At 38.0% G+C, this 14720-nt stretch overlaps 1 protein-coding gene across 1 annotated transcript in view; it reads right to left on the bottom strand.

Moving 5' to 3' along the window:
* Nucleotides 1-288: 288 nt before the first annotated feature.
* Nucleotides 289-14720, bottom strand: part of SLC15A5 (solute carrier family 15 member 5) — a gene marked incomplete at both ends in the record, with an annotated part of 28499 nt that continues 14067 nt past the window's right edge. The window contains 4 exons of the mRNA XM_079550818.1: nt 289-436; nt 2826-2934; nt 9167-9298; nt 13342-13530. Coding sequence (XP_079406944.1) covers nt 289-436; nt 2826-2934; nt 9167-9298; nt 13342-13530 — 578 coding nt within the window. The remainder of the gene's footprint in view (nt 437-2825; nt 2935-9166; nt 9299-13341; nt 13531-14720) is intronic.

Genomic DNA, 14720 nt, shown 5'->3' with positions numbered 1-14720 from the left:
TAATCATAAATACACATGAATACCTGTTCTTTTTCCTATGGAGATTAAAAGCATCTCTACACCAACCATGCAAAGCAGTGAGCTCTCATTGTCTGTGGCATGCATTATGACAGTGCAGCATCCTACAAGGCTAAATCCTAAGACAATTGCTATTTTGTAAACTTATAAATAACAGTCCTAAGGTGATTAGTAACTACATTGGTGGTTCCATTAAAGTGCACTACATTATATTTCATTAGAAAGCTTATAGATAACAATCAAAATCTAATCCAACAAGGGTGAAACTTTTCAAGTTGTCTCCACAGGAGACAAAATGGAAGAATGATCCAGGACACTACCATAGTGCTCGACGACTTCGTCGTGTTTCAGAAAGACTTTTTCCTCAGAAAGACTTCCTCTGAATTCACTGGTATACGCCTGGTTCAGACTGCTGTATCTGGGCAGGAGAATAGTGAAGGAAAACGCTAGGGTACACATCCTTTCTGGGACTGATTTCACACAAGATAAAAGTGCCTTAGGAATCCTGAGTTTCTAAGCAGTCAAAGAATATGGTAGCAGTACACACTTTCATGGAAACTTTCACAACAGAAGGACAAGAAGTTCTAAAATTGATGCAAGCATTAACAAAAGCAGTACTTTATCAATAAATATACAGCAATTAATATCTGGAATAGTACACAAAAACACTGTTTTGCAAACATGCTTTTCTCAGAGAAACTTCAGTAGACTTCTTCTAATTCAAAGTTATAAATGCTAATATCCTCCTACAGTTAAATCAGTGCTTATACCTGTATAGTCTCATCCTTTTTTCTCCCTTCTGCAAAGTGACAAGTATGAGAATTTAATTTGGCACAAAATGAAATGGTAACATTTAATCCCAAAAATATATTTCATGTTGGTCGCGGTCATCTTACTGAAAAATAAAATACCTCAATATCGTAATGAAATGTCAATTTGAAATAAAATTAAATATATACACACACAATATTTGCTCTAAAAGTAATGCCTCCTATCTTATGTTGGCTCACAATGTCAAAGGCAGATATTGGTGGTATGGCCATAGAGGTTGGACCTTCCCATCAACATTTTGTTAGATTTTGTTGCCTTGGGATGGATGGCAGCAGAGGGGCAGCCTGACAAATTGGTGTCTGACACTGAAGTGTCTATGAAGACAAGGTGTCTCACTGAATGTAGAAAAAACTGCATCCATTAACATTTATCAATGCTTGCTGAATGCTTATGGAACCCAAACAGTGGATTTTAGCACAGTGAGGTGGGTGGTTTGTTTCAGCAGTGGTGATACTGATGTGAAAGACAAGCCACATTCTGGATAGCCACACACAGCTGGTGCAGATTTTGTATAATCACAGCTTGCAGGCTCTTGTTCGTTGCTGGTGAAAACGCACAGCTGTACATTTCATAGTTGAAAAATTCTGTTTTGTAGCTGAAAATTTGCTTCATCAAATGGTGCTATTGTACTCTTTCTAGCTGTTGTAGTTGGAAAGGAAATAATAGGAAGCATTACTTTTGTAGCAGCCTACCTATTTGTAAGAAAATATGAGAATTTTGTTGACTCCTAAAGACAAGTTAATTTGTGGCAAAATTATTTGTTGAGCTTGAACCAGTTTTGAAAACCAAAATCCATCAGTTTTCAACACTAAGTGACACAAATAGGTATTTCAGTTTACAGAAGAGAAAAATCTCATTTTATAAGAAGACTAGACAAAGTACCTGGAGGAGAAACATTTTCAACCATGATTCAGGTCACAGTTGAAAGATCTGAAGTGAGAACTAGCTACCTGTACAAATGGACACTCGTGTTTCAGGTTACAATGAAGTGATAAGATGCTACAGTAAGTGTTGGTACTGCAAAGTTAGAGTAATACGCAATAGGAAAAGAAGCATTTTTCTTAAAGAGTTCCTGGCACCTTGGAAATCTTCTATTACTGTTGTTATCAAACCACTATTTCAAGTCTTCTGAAAGATTTTCATAGAATTGCAGCCAGATATCTTGAGAGAATGCCATTTACACATGACCTTTCCCCCCTCATGATAGCACTGCTTCCCTCTCCATTCTTAACCACAAGTATTCCTTAAACACTGACAAACTGATTAAATATTCCAGAATACAAGATGCAGACCAGCTCTGAAGCCATCCTGGATACAAGGTGAATTGCTTCTTGTAATTCCTTGCATTTTACAGGCAATATGTGGGCATTAAACCTTGGCTCTACAGGTGGCAAAGACTTGCTTTCTCTTTGGAGGCTAATTGAGCAATTCCACCATTATATCCAGCAAAAAGTTTCATTCATCTCACTACTCAGACTATCACAAATTATTTCTCCATTACTCTGTTGAGATCACTACATCAAGCTTTAACCAGTAGTGTTATGCTATCTTTTTGCAGCTCTCACATCTACTGCCTTATGCTAAGGCTCATAGGGACAATAGCAGTGTTTACCATACTTTGGTACATAAACAAGTGCACTGTAAGTCATTTTTAGAGTTTTAATACCTTGGTGCTATAGTTTTAATCCCATATTTATGTCCTTTAGGAAAGGATTCTCTTTTTAGTTCAAGTCATTTTTTGTATTAAAAGACTCTTAAGGTACTCAAGATTAATTATATGCCTTTGGCTATTTACTTTTACCACACATTTTCTGTGAAATCTCCCACTTCAGGAAAAGAAAAAGCCCACAGAATTCTGAATCCTGGACAACATCATACGATCACTACTAATTCAGTATTGCATGCTACTTACAGGTTCTGCAAGAATTTCTGCCCTACCTACAAATGAAACATCAAGTTTATTTCCTCACACATACCTGTGTGCAATGGTCCAGAACCCAAGGGTGTTCACCATCATCAAGGAAGCCAAGAAGAAGAAGAATCTCTCCAATTTACCTTCATGTAGCAAGTGTGGAAACCAGTTGCCTGTCAAAGCAGACATTTGAAGCAGAATTAGTTTGCCTTGCAGGGTGAGACGTGATTTTTATGAAAGACACAAAGAGAAGCTTCTGTAATACACAGTCACAGCAGGTGACTTGAACCCTCCTGTAGCTATTTGCACAGTCTTAATTCACTCAATATGTATTTTTTTCCAAGTCTACAGTGCACTTTGCTTCTGATACGCAGACATGAAGTGAAGAAATTTCTTTTTTTTTTTTTTTTTTAATAAATCTGAATCATATTAGAAAGTTAACTATACAGCTACTACAGTCATGACCGGGCCATTATCCCATTAAACGAATGTCAGTGCAAAAGTTTTAGGAAGGGTAATAATTAAGGTGGTTCATAGAAATCTTTATTTACGTCTCTCATGGTTTTAACAGGATTTTGTTTCAAAAAAAAAAAAAATATATATATATATATTTTTTTTTTTTTTTATTGCCTTGAGTGTTGCTTCATTACCAAGATGCCAGCTGACATTTAACTTTCTCTACGGTTGCCTTTAACTAGGAGTCTGTAACACATTATTGCATTGTACACATAATTTGTTCTGCAAGAGTCACAGAGCTTTGGCTCACTGAGGCTTTTAGCAATAGTGTCTGGGACATTCTGGAAGAAAGACTCCCTTCCAGAACAGTACCACCTATAGATGCACACCCAGAGCATCTGTCTGTATTACGTGCTTTCAATGTTTCTCATTACAACCAGCAAATAAAGCTCAGGTGGTAAATTATTACTATGGAAATTGAGATACTTAACAGGAAAGCAAGCCCCAGTCAGACTGAACCTGAAGACAATCACCTCCTGAAGCATTATAATCAACTACAATGAGAGGTAAAACCAAGGTGAAAAAAGAAATGACTGTAGATACGGAATATCAGAGAGCTGAACAGTGCTATAATGACCTCCTATGTTATTTGAGAGCACAGGTTGTTTACTGCCTTTGAGGAAGGAGAGTCTGCCCTCATTAGCAAGTAGTGAAGTTCAAGAGGAGCACTCAGCCACAGCTGAGAACCCGATGCCCACACTGCACACAGCTTAGGAAGGCTGTGTCAGACTGATTCCCATTAGCAGCTGGAACACAGCCAGCACAGGCATTTTGGGGATTTAGTTTCATCCAAAGGAATGATTTTTTTTTTTTTTTTTTTTTTTTTTTTTTTGTGGTCCAAGATTGCTGTGATGCAAACCAATGCACAAATGGAGATGATCAGAAAAATACAAGTCAGAAGTACACACCTGACCTGAACTAAACCACCAGCATTTATGCACATAAATATACCTTTCTTTGCTCCCTCAAATTCTGGTACCAATCCCTTCCCATTTATATGGGTCACTATTCACCACTTGAACTAGCTTAAAAGGGAGAGGAAGAAAATAGCTTTCTATGGCATAACTATCCTGTGCAGAGCTGATAGCCACAATTTATCTTTTGACCACTGAAGACATCTTCAGCCATCCAGTGGAATTCTTAGCATGTTAACTTTTTACTAATTAGATTTGGAGAGAGAAGAAAAAAAAATACACACACACTTACTTACATCTTTCCTTCACATTTTGGCATGGTAAACACATTTCTTTTCAAAGCAGTTACCTCTCTCTCTCCTGGGACTGTCAGGGAACACCTGCCATCAGTGCAGCAGCTCTCCCCCAGCTCTCAGCTGACTCTGTGCCATGTCACCTTCCTGCCTGTCACAGCACAGCACCACCTCACCTCCACGCCTGGTGCCTTTTGTAGCATTATTCCAGAGTGAGCTTTAAAACGTATCACTTAACACTGTCAGTTGACTGAGCTCCTAGGTGCTATAGCTTCATTTTAGTAGCTTATAAACTTTTACTGTCATAATTCACAATCAGGTAGTTTTTCATTTTGCATCCCCGTGTGGCTGACAGAGCTCACGGAGAGAGCAGGTCTATCTGATGAGAGGGGAAGCACACATGGGGCTTAGTGCTACGGCTTGTCAAAGCAGAGTTCACACTGTCTGCCAGGTTACTTACACCGGCTGGTATAACTATATGAGCAGGAGGAGTCTCCTAATGGAATAGCGTTTACAATGTAAACTGAACAGAAAATATGGACTTTAAAATAGTACTAAGCTATATATAAGGAATTCAGCGGCTTTTGAGAAAAAGTGAAATAGATTTTGGACACTATCTTAATGGTAGGAAAGGTACCATACTGAAAGGTTGAAAGTGAGACTGGTTGGCTCTATCGGTGGAACGTGCACATAGGCATTAGGAGACCTGGGTTCTGCCTTCGTTTTACCTCCTCTAGAACCTCAAAGATCAGGTTGGTCTGGCAATATGTATTTTCACCAGTGTGTATAGCCAGCATTAATTAATGACTTCCTGGTTTCTGTCACAAATACTTGCTTCTTTTCTTCCTTTTAAAAGTAGGTTGACTTCCCAATGGAGTAAGTGTTATACCTGAGTGACATTATCTTCTGCTCACACGCAGTGCACAGAGAATCCCCTGCTGACAAGAAGACTTGGGAGAACAGCCATTGGTGCTGTAACTTCGACCATACGTTTTGGACAGTGAAACTACCTTTAGACACCTCACTCCTTGCCCACCAGAAGCTTTCACAAGCCATATCTAGCACGAATCTAGAACGGGCTGGCTTTGGTTCATGTTTTCAGAATTTTATTCTTAGGTATGAATGCTAGGAACTTATTGGGTCTGTTTGTTTGTTTTTTGATGGAATAAAATGCCCTTGGCACTACTGTGTTTGAAGAATTCAGAACTTTTTCATCCTTCAATCACAATGCAATATGCTAACAATTCACTTTTCCCCAAAAGACACTGCCTTTGGGTTCTGTCAATCCTTTACTTTTCTATAGAGATTGCCAACAGAAGTGCCAATTACAAGGTTGGTTTGTCACATAGATAATTGCTCACTGGGAATTAACTTTCTACAACAAGCTCCTGATTTCCATTTTTATTCCAACAATAGAAATACTCAGTAGCATGAATCACCACAGAATCAGAAGTTTCCTTCAGCCAACTATTTTAAAGAGCCTTTTGCTATTTGCTAGAGGTGAACTGGTTATGCATTTCATAGCAAATATACAAAAGAATTAGAAGACTAAGCCCAGGAAAATCCTGAGTTCCTCAACATTGCTACCAGATGTTGTCAAATTAAAAATACCTGGTAAACTTGCACCAACATTCACCAACCTTATCCATTTTGCATCAAAAACGTTCAAATAGAGCAGAGGAATCTGATACAACACCAAGAAAAAAAATGGATCCTTCCAACGCAGGAGAAAAAGTAGGCGAATCAGTGACTTGTGCCAGTTGTGGTGGACGACCCCATTAGCGGCAGACAGTAAAATAAGCTATGAAGAAGTACGTGGAAAGGGCTACAGAAAACATTTGCCAGATGTGCTGGCACACACAAGGTACTTGTCACAGTGGTGGTACCCTTGGAGTTCTCAAGGGATTCACAGTGAAGCCCAAAGTCACAGAGGAAGGAAGCTTACTGAATAATACCATCATTTTCAGTACAGGGAAAGTAGAGAAGATAAAGTAAAGAAATCATATGAAATCATAACAGTTTAGTTCATTCTGTACAACTCCTGTATTTTTTTTAACTCTATCCTTCAACATAGAATGTGACTATAGAAAAAAAAAAATCAGATTTTAGAAAAGAATTGCACCTCCTATAATTTCATCAAGTTAGCAGGCATATATTTGGTGTTTAATCATATCTGAATTCAAGTCTTGGCCTCCCTCTAATCCTTGTTAGCTAAGTAGGAACCAATGGATAATACCATCTGGACTACAAGAAATATCTTTTAGCTTTATCATCATTGGTGTTTAGAATCACAAAAAGCTCCAATCAGGAAAGAGAAAAAACTAGCTATCTCAATACAACTGTGTCAGGGCAGTTTCCTTTCTCTGACCTTTCCTCCCTCCCCCCTTAAATATTTACATTAATATTTTTAGAGAACAGTACTCTAAAATGATTGACATAGGAGGACAGGTTGTGTCTTGCATCTTCTTCCATTAAAATGTTAGGAGAGGTAAGAGATCCAAAAGGAAGCAGTTTCCCAGCTTGTACTGAAAATATCACTGTCACCCATCATCTGTTTGCACTCGTCAGATTTTTTTTTTTTTTAAACATTATATTTCATCAAATTCACACCATCCCCCATAAATGTGATTAACAAGTGATTAATGCAGCTTCTGTGACTGATATTTGATCAACTTTGCCAATAAAAATCTAAATAATAATAAAAATCTAAATAATTTTCTAAACTAGTGACATGAAGTAGTATATAAAAAGGTTTAAATAATATTCTCACTCTCTGTGCTTCAAAACATACACTGGAGGATCTTCTTCACTGCATCCTGAATTGCCTCATGGCAATCATGGCCACATTGCTTAAATATGGGGAAACCAGAAATAGTTTTGGCATAAGTTCAGTGAAACAAATCATTGCATAAAGCAAAAGCATCCATAGCCCAAGAATTACATGCAGAGACTTGTGAAATCCTACAAAAAGTGTTGCTTAAACACTGTCATCATCTTTCAGCAAGAAAAGAATGAATCCCCATCTTGGTTAAATTGGTTTAGCTTTTCAGAGGAAAAAAAAAGATCAGAGTCATTTGTTTTTCTCCACAATTTCTTAAATTGTCCATGTACCAAATGTTTCAGAAGCTCTTTAAACAGAGCTGAAAAAAATACCAAAAGCAAGAGTATGTCGTTTGAACTTACTTCATTTAGGAGTGGTCAACATTTTGTTCTTTGAAGCTCTGTCATCTTTAGAAGTTTCAAGAATTAACTGTTAATCTTTATAATTTAAAGAATTATTGCTTTTCTGATCTAAAGCTTTTCATTGGAAGCGCAAAAGAACACCTTGAGAAGCATATTATAAAAATTCAGAAAAGTACAGAATATGAATATTTCATAAGAAATGCTTTCATATAAAACAAGACCAACTCCAAGTAATTGTTACATGCTATGTCCAGCCCCAGAAACTAAATCACAAGCTTACTTTGATTCAAGACAGTGATACAGAAGTCTGGTGGGGTGAGTGAAAGAATACTTCACTAGAGATGCTCAAGAAGTGTTTGGATGTGGTACTAAGGGATAAGGTTTAGTGGGGAAGCTATTAGTGGTAGGCAAACATTTAGACTAGATGATTTTGGAGGTCTTCCAACCTTGGTGATTCTATGATTGTACAATGACAAAAATCTGTTACGCCGGTGAAAATTCAAGCAGCTCTGCTCACTGCCACAGATGTCTTTGTACATGATGGTTCTTTGCCTGATTCATCCACTGCCTTTACCCATCTCCAGGTGACGCTTGTCTGCCTGGTAATTAGACTCTAAGTGTGAGCTTAAAAACCACCCCTATTTCAGAAATGTAAACAAAAGAATCCCTGTCCTTCAGCTCAAGGTCTCAAATGCATCCCTTTTCAAATTTACTTATGAAAAAGTCATATGTATTGAACAAAGATCTATCAGCAGAGGAAAAAAAACCTTAAGCCCTTTGCCTTTCTTTAAAGACAGCTTCACAGAGAAAACTCCAGTATGGGGGCTTGAACTAAATACTGCTTAGAAGAATTAAACCAAATTACACGTAACTCACCTCGAAACATACCAAGTTTTCTGGGAATGGCATTATTTGCCTGAAAAAGGGTAAAACACATGGCAAAACCATACTGTCACAGAATCTGGTTCTTCTAGTAATTGACGAAAGGGAGAGGGGTAAAGACTGCAAGAAAGAAGTGTGTCTGGGGAAATAAATCCCTTGGATAGCTTTGAAATGCTCAATCCAACTTCCTTTCCTTTATGTCATAGTGAAACAGAAGAGATGTATTCTGCACTCTCTGAAGCAGTTATCTTGGTGCCATGGCCTGAAACCTCCTTGTAATAATTGTGGCTAACATGAACATATTTGTTCATTAACAACAACAAAATAAATCCAAGATGATTTATTTTCTAGTATTGCAGAGGAGAATAGAGATTGGAGGTAGGGGCTTCCTGCATAGTGCCATTCTCTAATTACTCCACCTATCAAAACTAAGTCTACTCCTTAAATTTAGCTTTACAGCTGTATTCATCTATTTTCTTTCTTAATTCCATCTTAACTGTGAAAGCACATCAATAAAATTTTGGCATTCCCTTCAACTGCACTGTCTATTGCTCCAGATCAATAATCAATGGCATTAGAAAACTGCTCAGAAACACCAGTCATGGGCATATTCTTACCTTGAGTGCCAGTGTGGGCTGTCTGAACAAAGAAAGCTCCCATAAAGCAGCCAGCTCCATTGAAGAGAGTTAAAAAATGCATGGAAATTCCTCGAATTCTTTCTGGTACAAGCCAGAATGATAGCAATGAACCTTTAAAAGAGAAGCAGATACAGCGACAGCTTTGTTTTATTTTTAAAAGCAATGGTAGAAGACAGATGAGAAAAATCTCCAGTCTGTGTAATACGAACTTTGTATATTTTAGCCATAGAGGCTACTGCAGAAGGGCAATTACATCTGTTGGCATAGAAGTTAAGAAAAACCCAAGGAGAACTCCATTGCAAGTACGATGCGTGAAGAAAGCAGATGTGATATTTAACTGCAGGACCTCATATGCCAGAGCCAGTGCAGCAAGGCCACTAACGAATACTTCTGAACTTCAGTGCACTGCCTTTAATAGGACACTTGATTTGAGTTAATTTAAGGCTTGGCAGTGCTCCATTTCCTTGGACAGAAACCCCAGGGTTACTAACTACTTTAAAACATATTGTCCTTCACTTGTTTGCCAGAAGAGTAAACTAGAAAAAGAAAACTTTAGATGTGAGAGGATGCAGCATATAATTTTAACATGGAAGACTGTAATTCCCTAATTGTAATTTAGCTAAAGTAAGTTATAGTAACAGCAAGCTCTTATAACAATTTTTCTTTGAACAAGTTTCTCTGGTCAAAACTTTTGCTCCCCAATGTTACACCTTGAGCCCTCATCCAGAACAATTTTTCAAGCCCCAATATCTTCCAGTCTGCTTTATTACCTGAGTTTGAATGACCCCAACCTGAGAAGCTTGTCAACAGAGAAGCCTATTTGGATGCTGAGCTGTCTGGAGCATTACTGAAATCAAATGAAACTTCACAGTGACTGTCTCCCATCTTTTTTTTTTTTTTTTTTTTTTTCCTCCATTTGGATGTCCAAATTAGAGACTTAGAAACATTTTTAAAAAGAAAAAGAAAAGGTACTATGGGCAGTGTTCTTTTTCTCCTTCATTTGCAAGGGAAGCCAAAGACCTGAGTGAGAAAGCAGGTGAGCCCAGGACATCATCTGTAGATGGAACAATACAGTCTGAAACACTGGACTGTCAGTGTCCTAACTACTTTGAGTCTGAGAGCCTAGAAAGTATTTGATTATGGGCTTATTTTGTCCCCCTCATCACCAGGCTGCAAAGTATGTATCTTGGCAAAATTCTGCTTGGTAATAGTATCCTACTTAGTAAATTATTCCTGCTGTTAGAATTGCATACTCCATTCCTCACTTCTCCCACAGTGAACAATTAACCAGCTGCTGCATTTCACTCTGGAGACCACAGCATTTCATTGGTGGGTGAAGCGATCCCCAATATATTCTTTAACTAATAGAGCAGTTTGTTACAAGGCTTTCCATCTTTAAGTGCTTGGAGAAACGGTGATGGGCAAAGGAAAGCATAGCAGTGCTATAGCAAACATTGTAAACCTAGTAGCTTTGGACAAGCAGCTACAGAGCACCCAATTGCTCAGATGCTGTCAGTGCAACACAGCTGCTGTGCTCAGTAGGATGTCTCCCCATCACCATCCACATCTCATGCACTGCAGGGGCAAATGCTTGCTAATGATGCTCCACAGGATGGATTTCTTCCTCCACTTCTTTTTTTAGCACTAAGCTTTAGAAGAATAATTTCCTCCTTCAAAGCAAGCTAGGGAGCAAATTCAAGCTCCCTGCATGTGTGTGTGATCTTAAATTCTAACAGTGAAGGAGAGCAGTTATTTTATCATTTTATATATATATATATATATAGAGAGAGAGAGAGAGAGAGAGAGAGAGAGAGAGAGAGAGAGAGAGAGAGAGGGATTTTAAGCAAGACTTCAGCATTAGGCAAAATTTATATACTCTTCTTACATATTCTTAAAGATCTTCATGCCACCCAAGGCAGGTGATTATGTAAGCTTCCTATCAACAAAATACTGAAATGTATCTTATAAACAATTGTAAGTACCAGTGATCAAATACAGATAAGGAGTTTAACATGCCAGACCTAGCTTCTCTAGCTAGTCACTCCAGAAATGAGGTTCTTCCTCTCTTTCCCCTGATTACAAGTGTGAACATTTCTGTCTTCAACTAGGATCATGTACTTTCAGACCAAGTGAATTATTATGATAATTGAATTTGACCTTCTGCATAATACAGGCAGTAAAGCGTCTTGAAAGGTGAAACAACTATTTCAGTGTCTAGACTGTCATTACCATTGATGTGGATCCAGTGAAGGGTTCCTGTACAGTAATTCAGTTCAGGCTGAAATAGAAACCAGTAGGCCAAAGAGATGCCAAAAGCTGCCCAAAATGCTCCAGTGTGCCTTGGTCATCTGCATGGGGCAGATCATGTAGATCTTATGGGAGAACTATAAGCCAGCAGCAGCAGAAGGCCAGGTAGTTACTATAAAAGGAGCATGCTTGCCCTGCATGCACATCTTTACCTCTATAAAAAGAGGTGCTAGGACACCTACCTGTGGGCAAAGGAATGCAAGCCTGCATCTCAACCGAAAATAGTAGTAATCTACCTATTTTAGGCACCTACCTTTATTTTTTTTTTTTTTTCCCCATGCAAATCTCAAGCTCTGACTTAGCCCAAGGGTTCTTGAATCACACCTATGACTGTAGCTTTTAGTGAGATGCTTAGTCTTTATTTGAATGAAAGACAATAGTTTTCTTCCTAAAACTAATTCTTCAAAATAAAACAACTTGGTCCTGTGGGGCATCTTTTTGTTTGTTTTGTTTTTAAAAGCTGATGTCATCTTCCAGTCACTGGACTTGTGCTGTGTTCTACTATGTTAGTTAAGAGCTTTATTCCACCAGAAATATTCTTTTCATGCAGCAGCATAAGACTGTAAGCAAGCCACCTTTTAACTATTTTTTTTTTTTTTTTTTTTTTTGTTAAGCTTAAGAGGAAGGTCACAGTTTTCTGTTACATTTAACCTGTAACCTAGAAACCACACAACCTGCCTAGAAACCTATCTCAATTAAGTACTTGAGAGCAAATCGGATGAAGAGGCATTATGAAGGTGTTAAGTATTTAAAACTAGGGAAAATTACCTTTTTAGTGACAAACCATGACCCACTATTCTGAGTAGTCTTACAGTGCAAGAATGAAGTCAAAATTTTTTCCTTCTCTTAAATAAAAATTTCTGGGGTTGCACTGAGAACAACAGACACTCAACCTGTCAAACTAAATGCTCGTGGAGGTCATGTAGTTAATAACATTACATATATATTTTTTTAAATGGATGTTGATTAGTTTATTTTTGTTAACAACTTCTAAAATATGTATTGCAAGGTAAAACACCTTGTGATTCTCAGAAGAAAATAAGCCTCAAGAGTGTCAGTGTAAATAAAGTAAAAAGAGAAGTTTTAGATTCACAATCACAAGTGCATCTACATAATTTATGGATGACAGATGTGACTTAAGCTCTGCCTGTGCTCTGCAAGAGTGTTTATGTCTGGCTCCATTACACAACTAAGGCATGATGCCCTGTGGAGGCATCTTCACATGACTTCTGAATGGAGTACAAACAGTAGTCCTACCTTTGCCTACAATGTTTTCCCAGTTATTAGGTCAGTTAAATTGTGGTATCTCCTTGCATATACTATGTCTGTGAAAAAACCACGTGATTTTATTACATGGTTCATTAAAAGGGTAAGCTAAATTGCTTCTCCTTGCTGTGGTCTGAATATGCTCAAAAACTGCAAGCATGGCTCAGTTATCGCGCGTTTGTTCAGTCTCAAGAAAATCATCAGGAACAGAGTAGTTCAGAACTGAAGGAACCTCAAAAACCTATCTGGACTGGCTCCTCCATGAAGCAGCTTCCATTTCAAGGAAAAAACAGTCCCAAGCCCAGAATCCTACTATCATAATCTTCCACAAGATGACAAGTAACACAAACCTGGGGCCTGACAAGACTGCAGCACCTCCCCCTTACATATAATAATACAATACCACTACATTACAGCCAGCAAGACAAGTTTTGTTACACAAAGCAGGTAAAGAATAAATCCGCTCATTAAGCCTGTGAAACAGAGTCAGGGATAAAATATTACATGATCGTTTCTTTTTAGATAGTGGCATTACTGGCAAATCAGGATGCTCTTGTATTAGCTTTTTAGGTGTTACTTACAAGAGGGAGTTACCAAGGCTTCAGCCACTCCAAGGAGGATGTACTGTGGAGCTAAGTGGAAGCAAGGCATGGATGAGACCAGGAGAACCTCCTCAGAAAGGGTCTGTTCCACCTGAGGAAAATGCTTGCGGTGTATTTCAGAGAAGCCAGCAACCATCACAGAAAGTGCAGCAGATAATTGACCTGCAACTGGGTTAAGAGCAGAGTGTTCACCAAGGTTGCAGTTATAGGAACACCACATATTTACAGTGAAGCAGAGTCCAAGCACATACAAAGGAAAAGTTTTTAAAGTTTTAAAAACAAGAAGAGATCCTTCTCCATGAATTTGATTCTAAATCTATGGTAAAGAGACACGAGCTCAGCACACACAGAATGCAAGGATGCATGGTAAAGGAGAGATTTTTTAAAAATATTTTAAATTATTGTTATTTTTTAATATTAGAGGAGATGAGGAAAAAAAAAGGCAGGTTGTCCAGTTACCAGAAAAGATTGAGTACTAAGAGCAGGGGAAATCCTACAATTCAAGTAGCAATAAATTTCTGAAGTATACAGACAATATCTGTCTTACCTTATTTTTTTCCTATATAGAAAGTAGTGCAGGCAAACTACTGTATTTCTAAAGTAACCACACCATTCCCTCAGCTTAAGACTGCTACCTGAGGCAACAGAAACTTCAGCACATACTGTTAACCAACACATCACTGGAATATACAGCAGAAAAGCCTGCAGAAGCCTATCAGAAAGCCTGCAGAACTGGAAACTGGTAGGTTTCTTTTTTTTCTCCTGTCATTTCTATACAAAGGAACACAAAGCTCTCATGTCAGAAGTTATGTACTTCTCACTTGGTACTAATATATCTCTCCACATTATCACCTCTTCACTACTCTTAGCATTATTAATGGAAAAACCTGTGCCCTCACATACTCGAGTTTGAAATTATCCTTCCTTTTATTCAGAATTTAAAGAATTATCTACTCCTTAACTATCTGTGCCATCAAACGAGCACTAGTGTTAGTTCAAGGGGGGGTGATAAAAGGCTTGGCTGTGGGAAGAGGAAAGCTGTAGCAGCCCAGACTTCAGTGGTCTGAGAGTGTTCTTCTTCACTGTATTTTATGAGAAAACTTGAATTAAGGGACACATACAACAAATAGATATGCCATTCTCTGTTGAATTTCCTGTACTAGCTGGTTAAATCAAGCAGAAAAAAAAACAACTCAGTACACCTAAATCCATGTTTTTCATGAAGAGATCCACCATCTAAATTCTCTTTAAGATTTTCAAGTTTGCTACATCATACTAGATTTACGAATAAACCAACAATTATAGAGTAACAAATTACAGTTTTCACACAGGTCTTATTAGATAAATCAGATAGTTCA

The sequence above is a fragment of the Tetrao urogallus genome (genome assembly GCF_951394365.1).
Source record: "Tetrao urogallus genome assembly, chromosome: 1".
NCBI classification, from domain to species: Eukaryota; Metazoa; Chordata; class Aves; order Galliformes; family Phasianidae; genus Tetrao; species Tetrao urogallus.
This window is presented reverse-complemented; position numbering and strand designations above follow the sequence as displayed.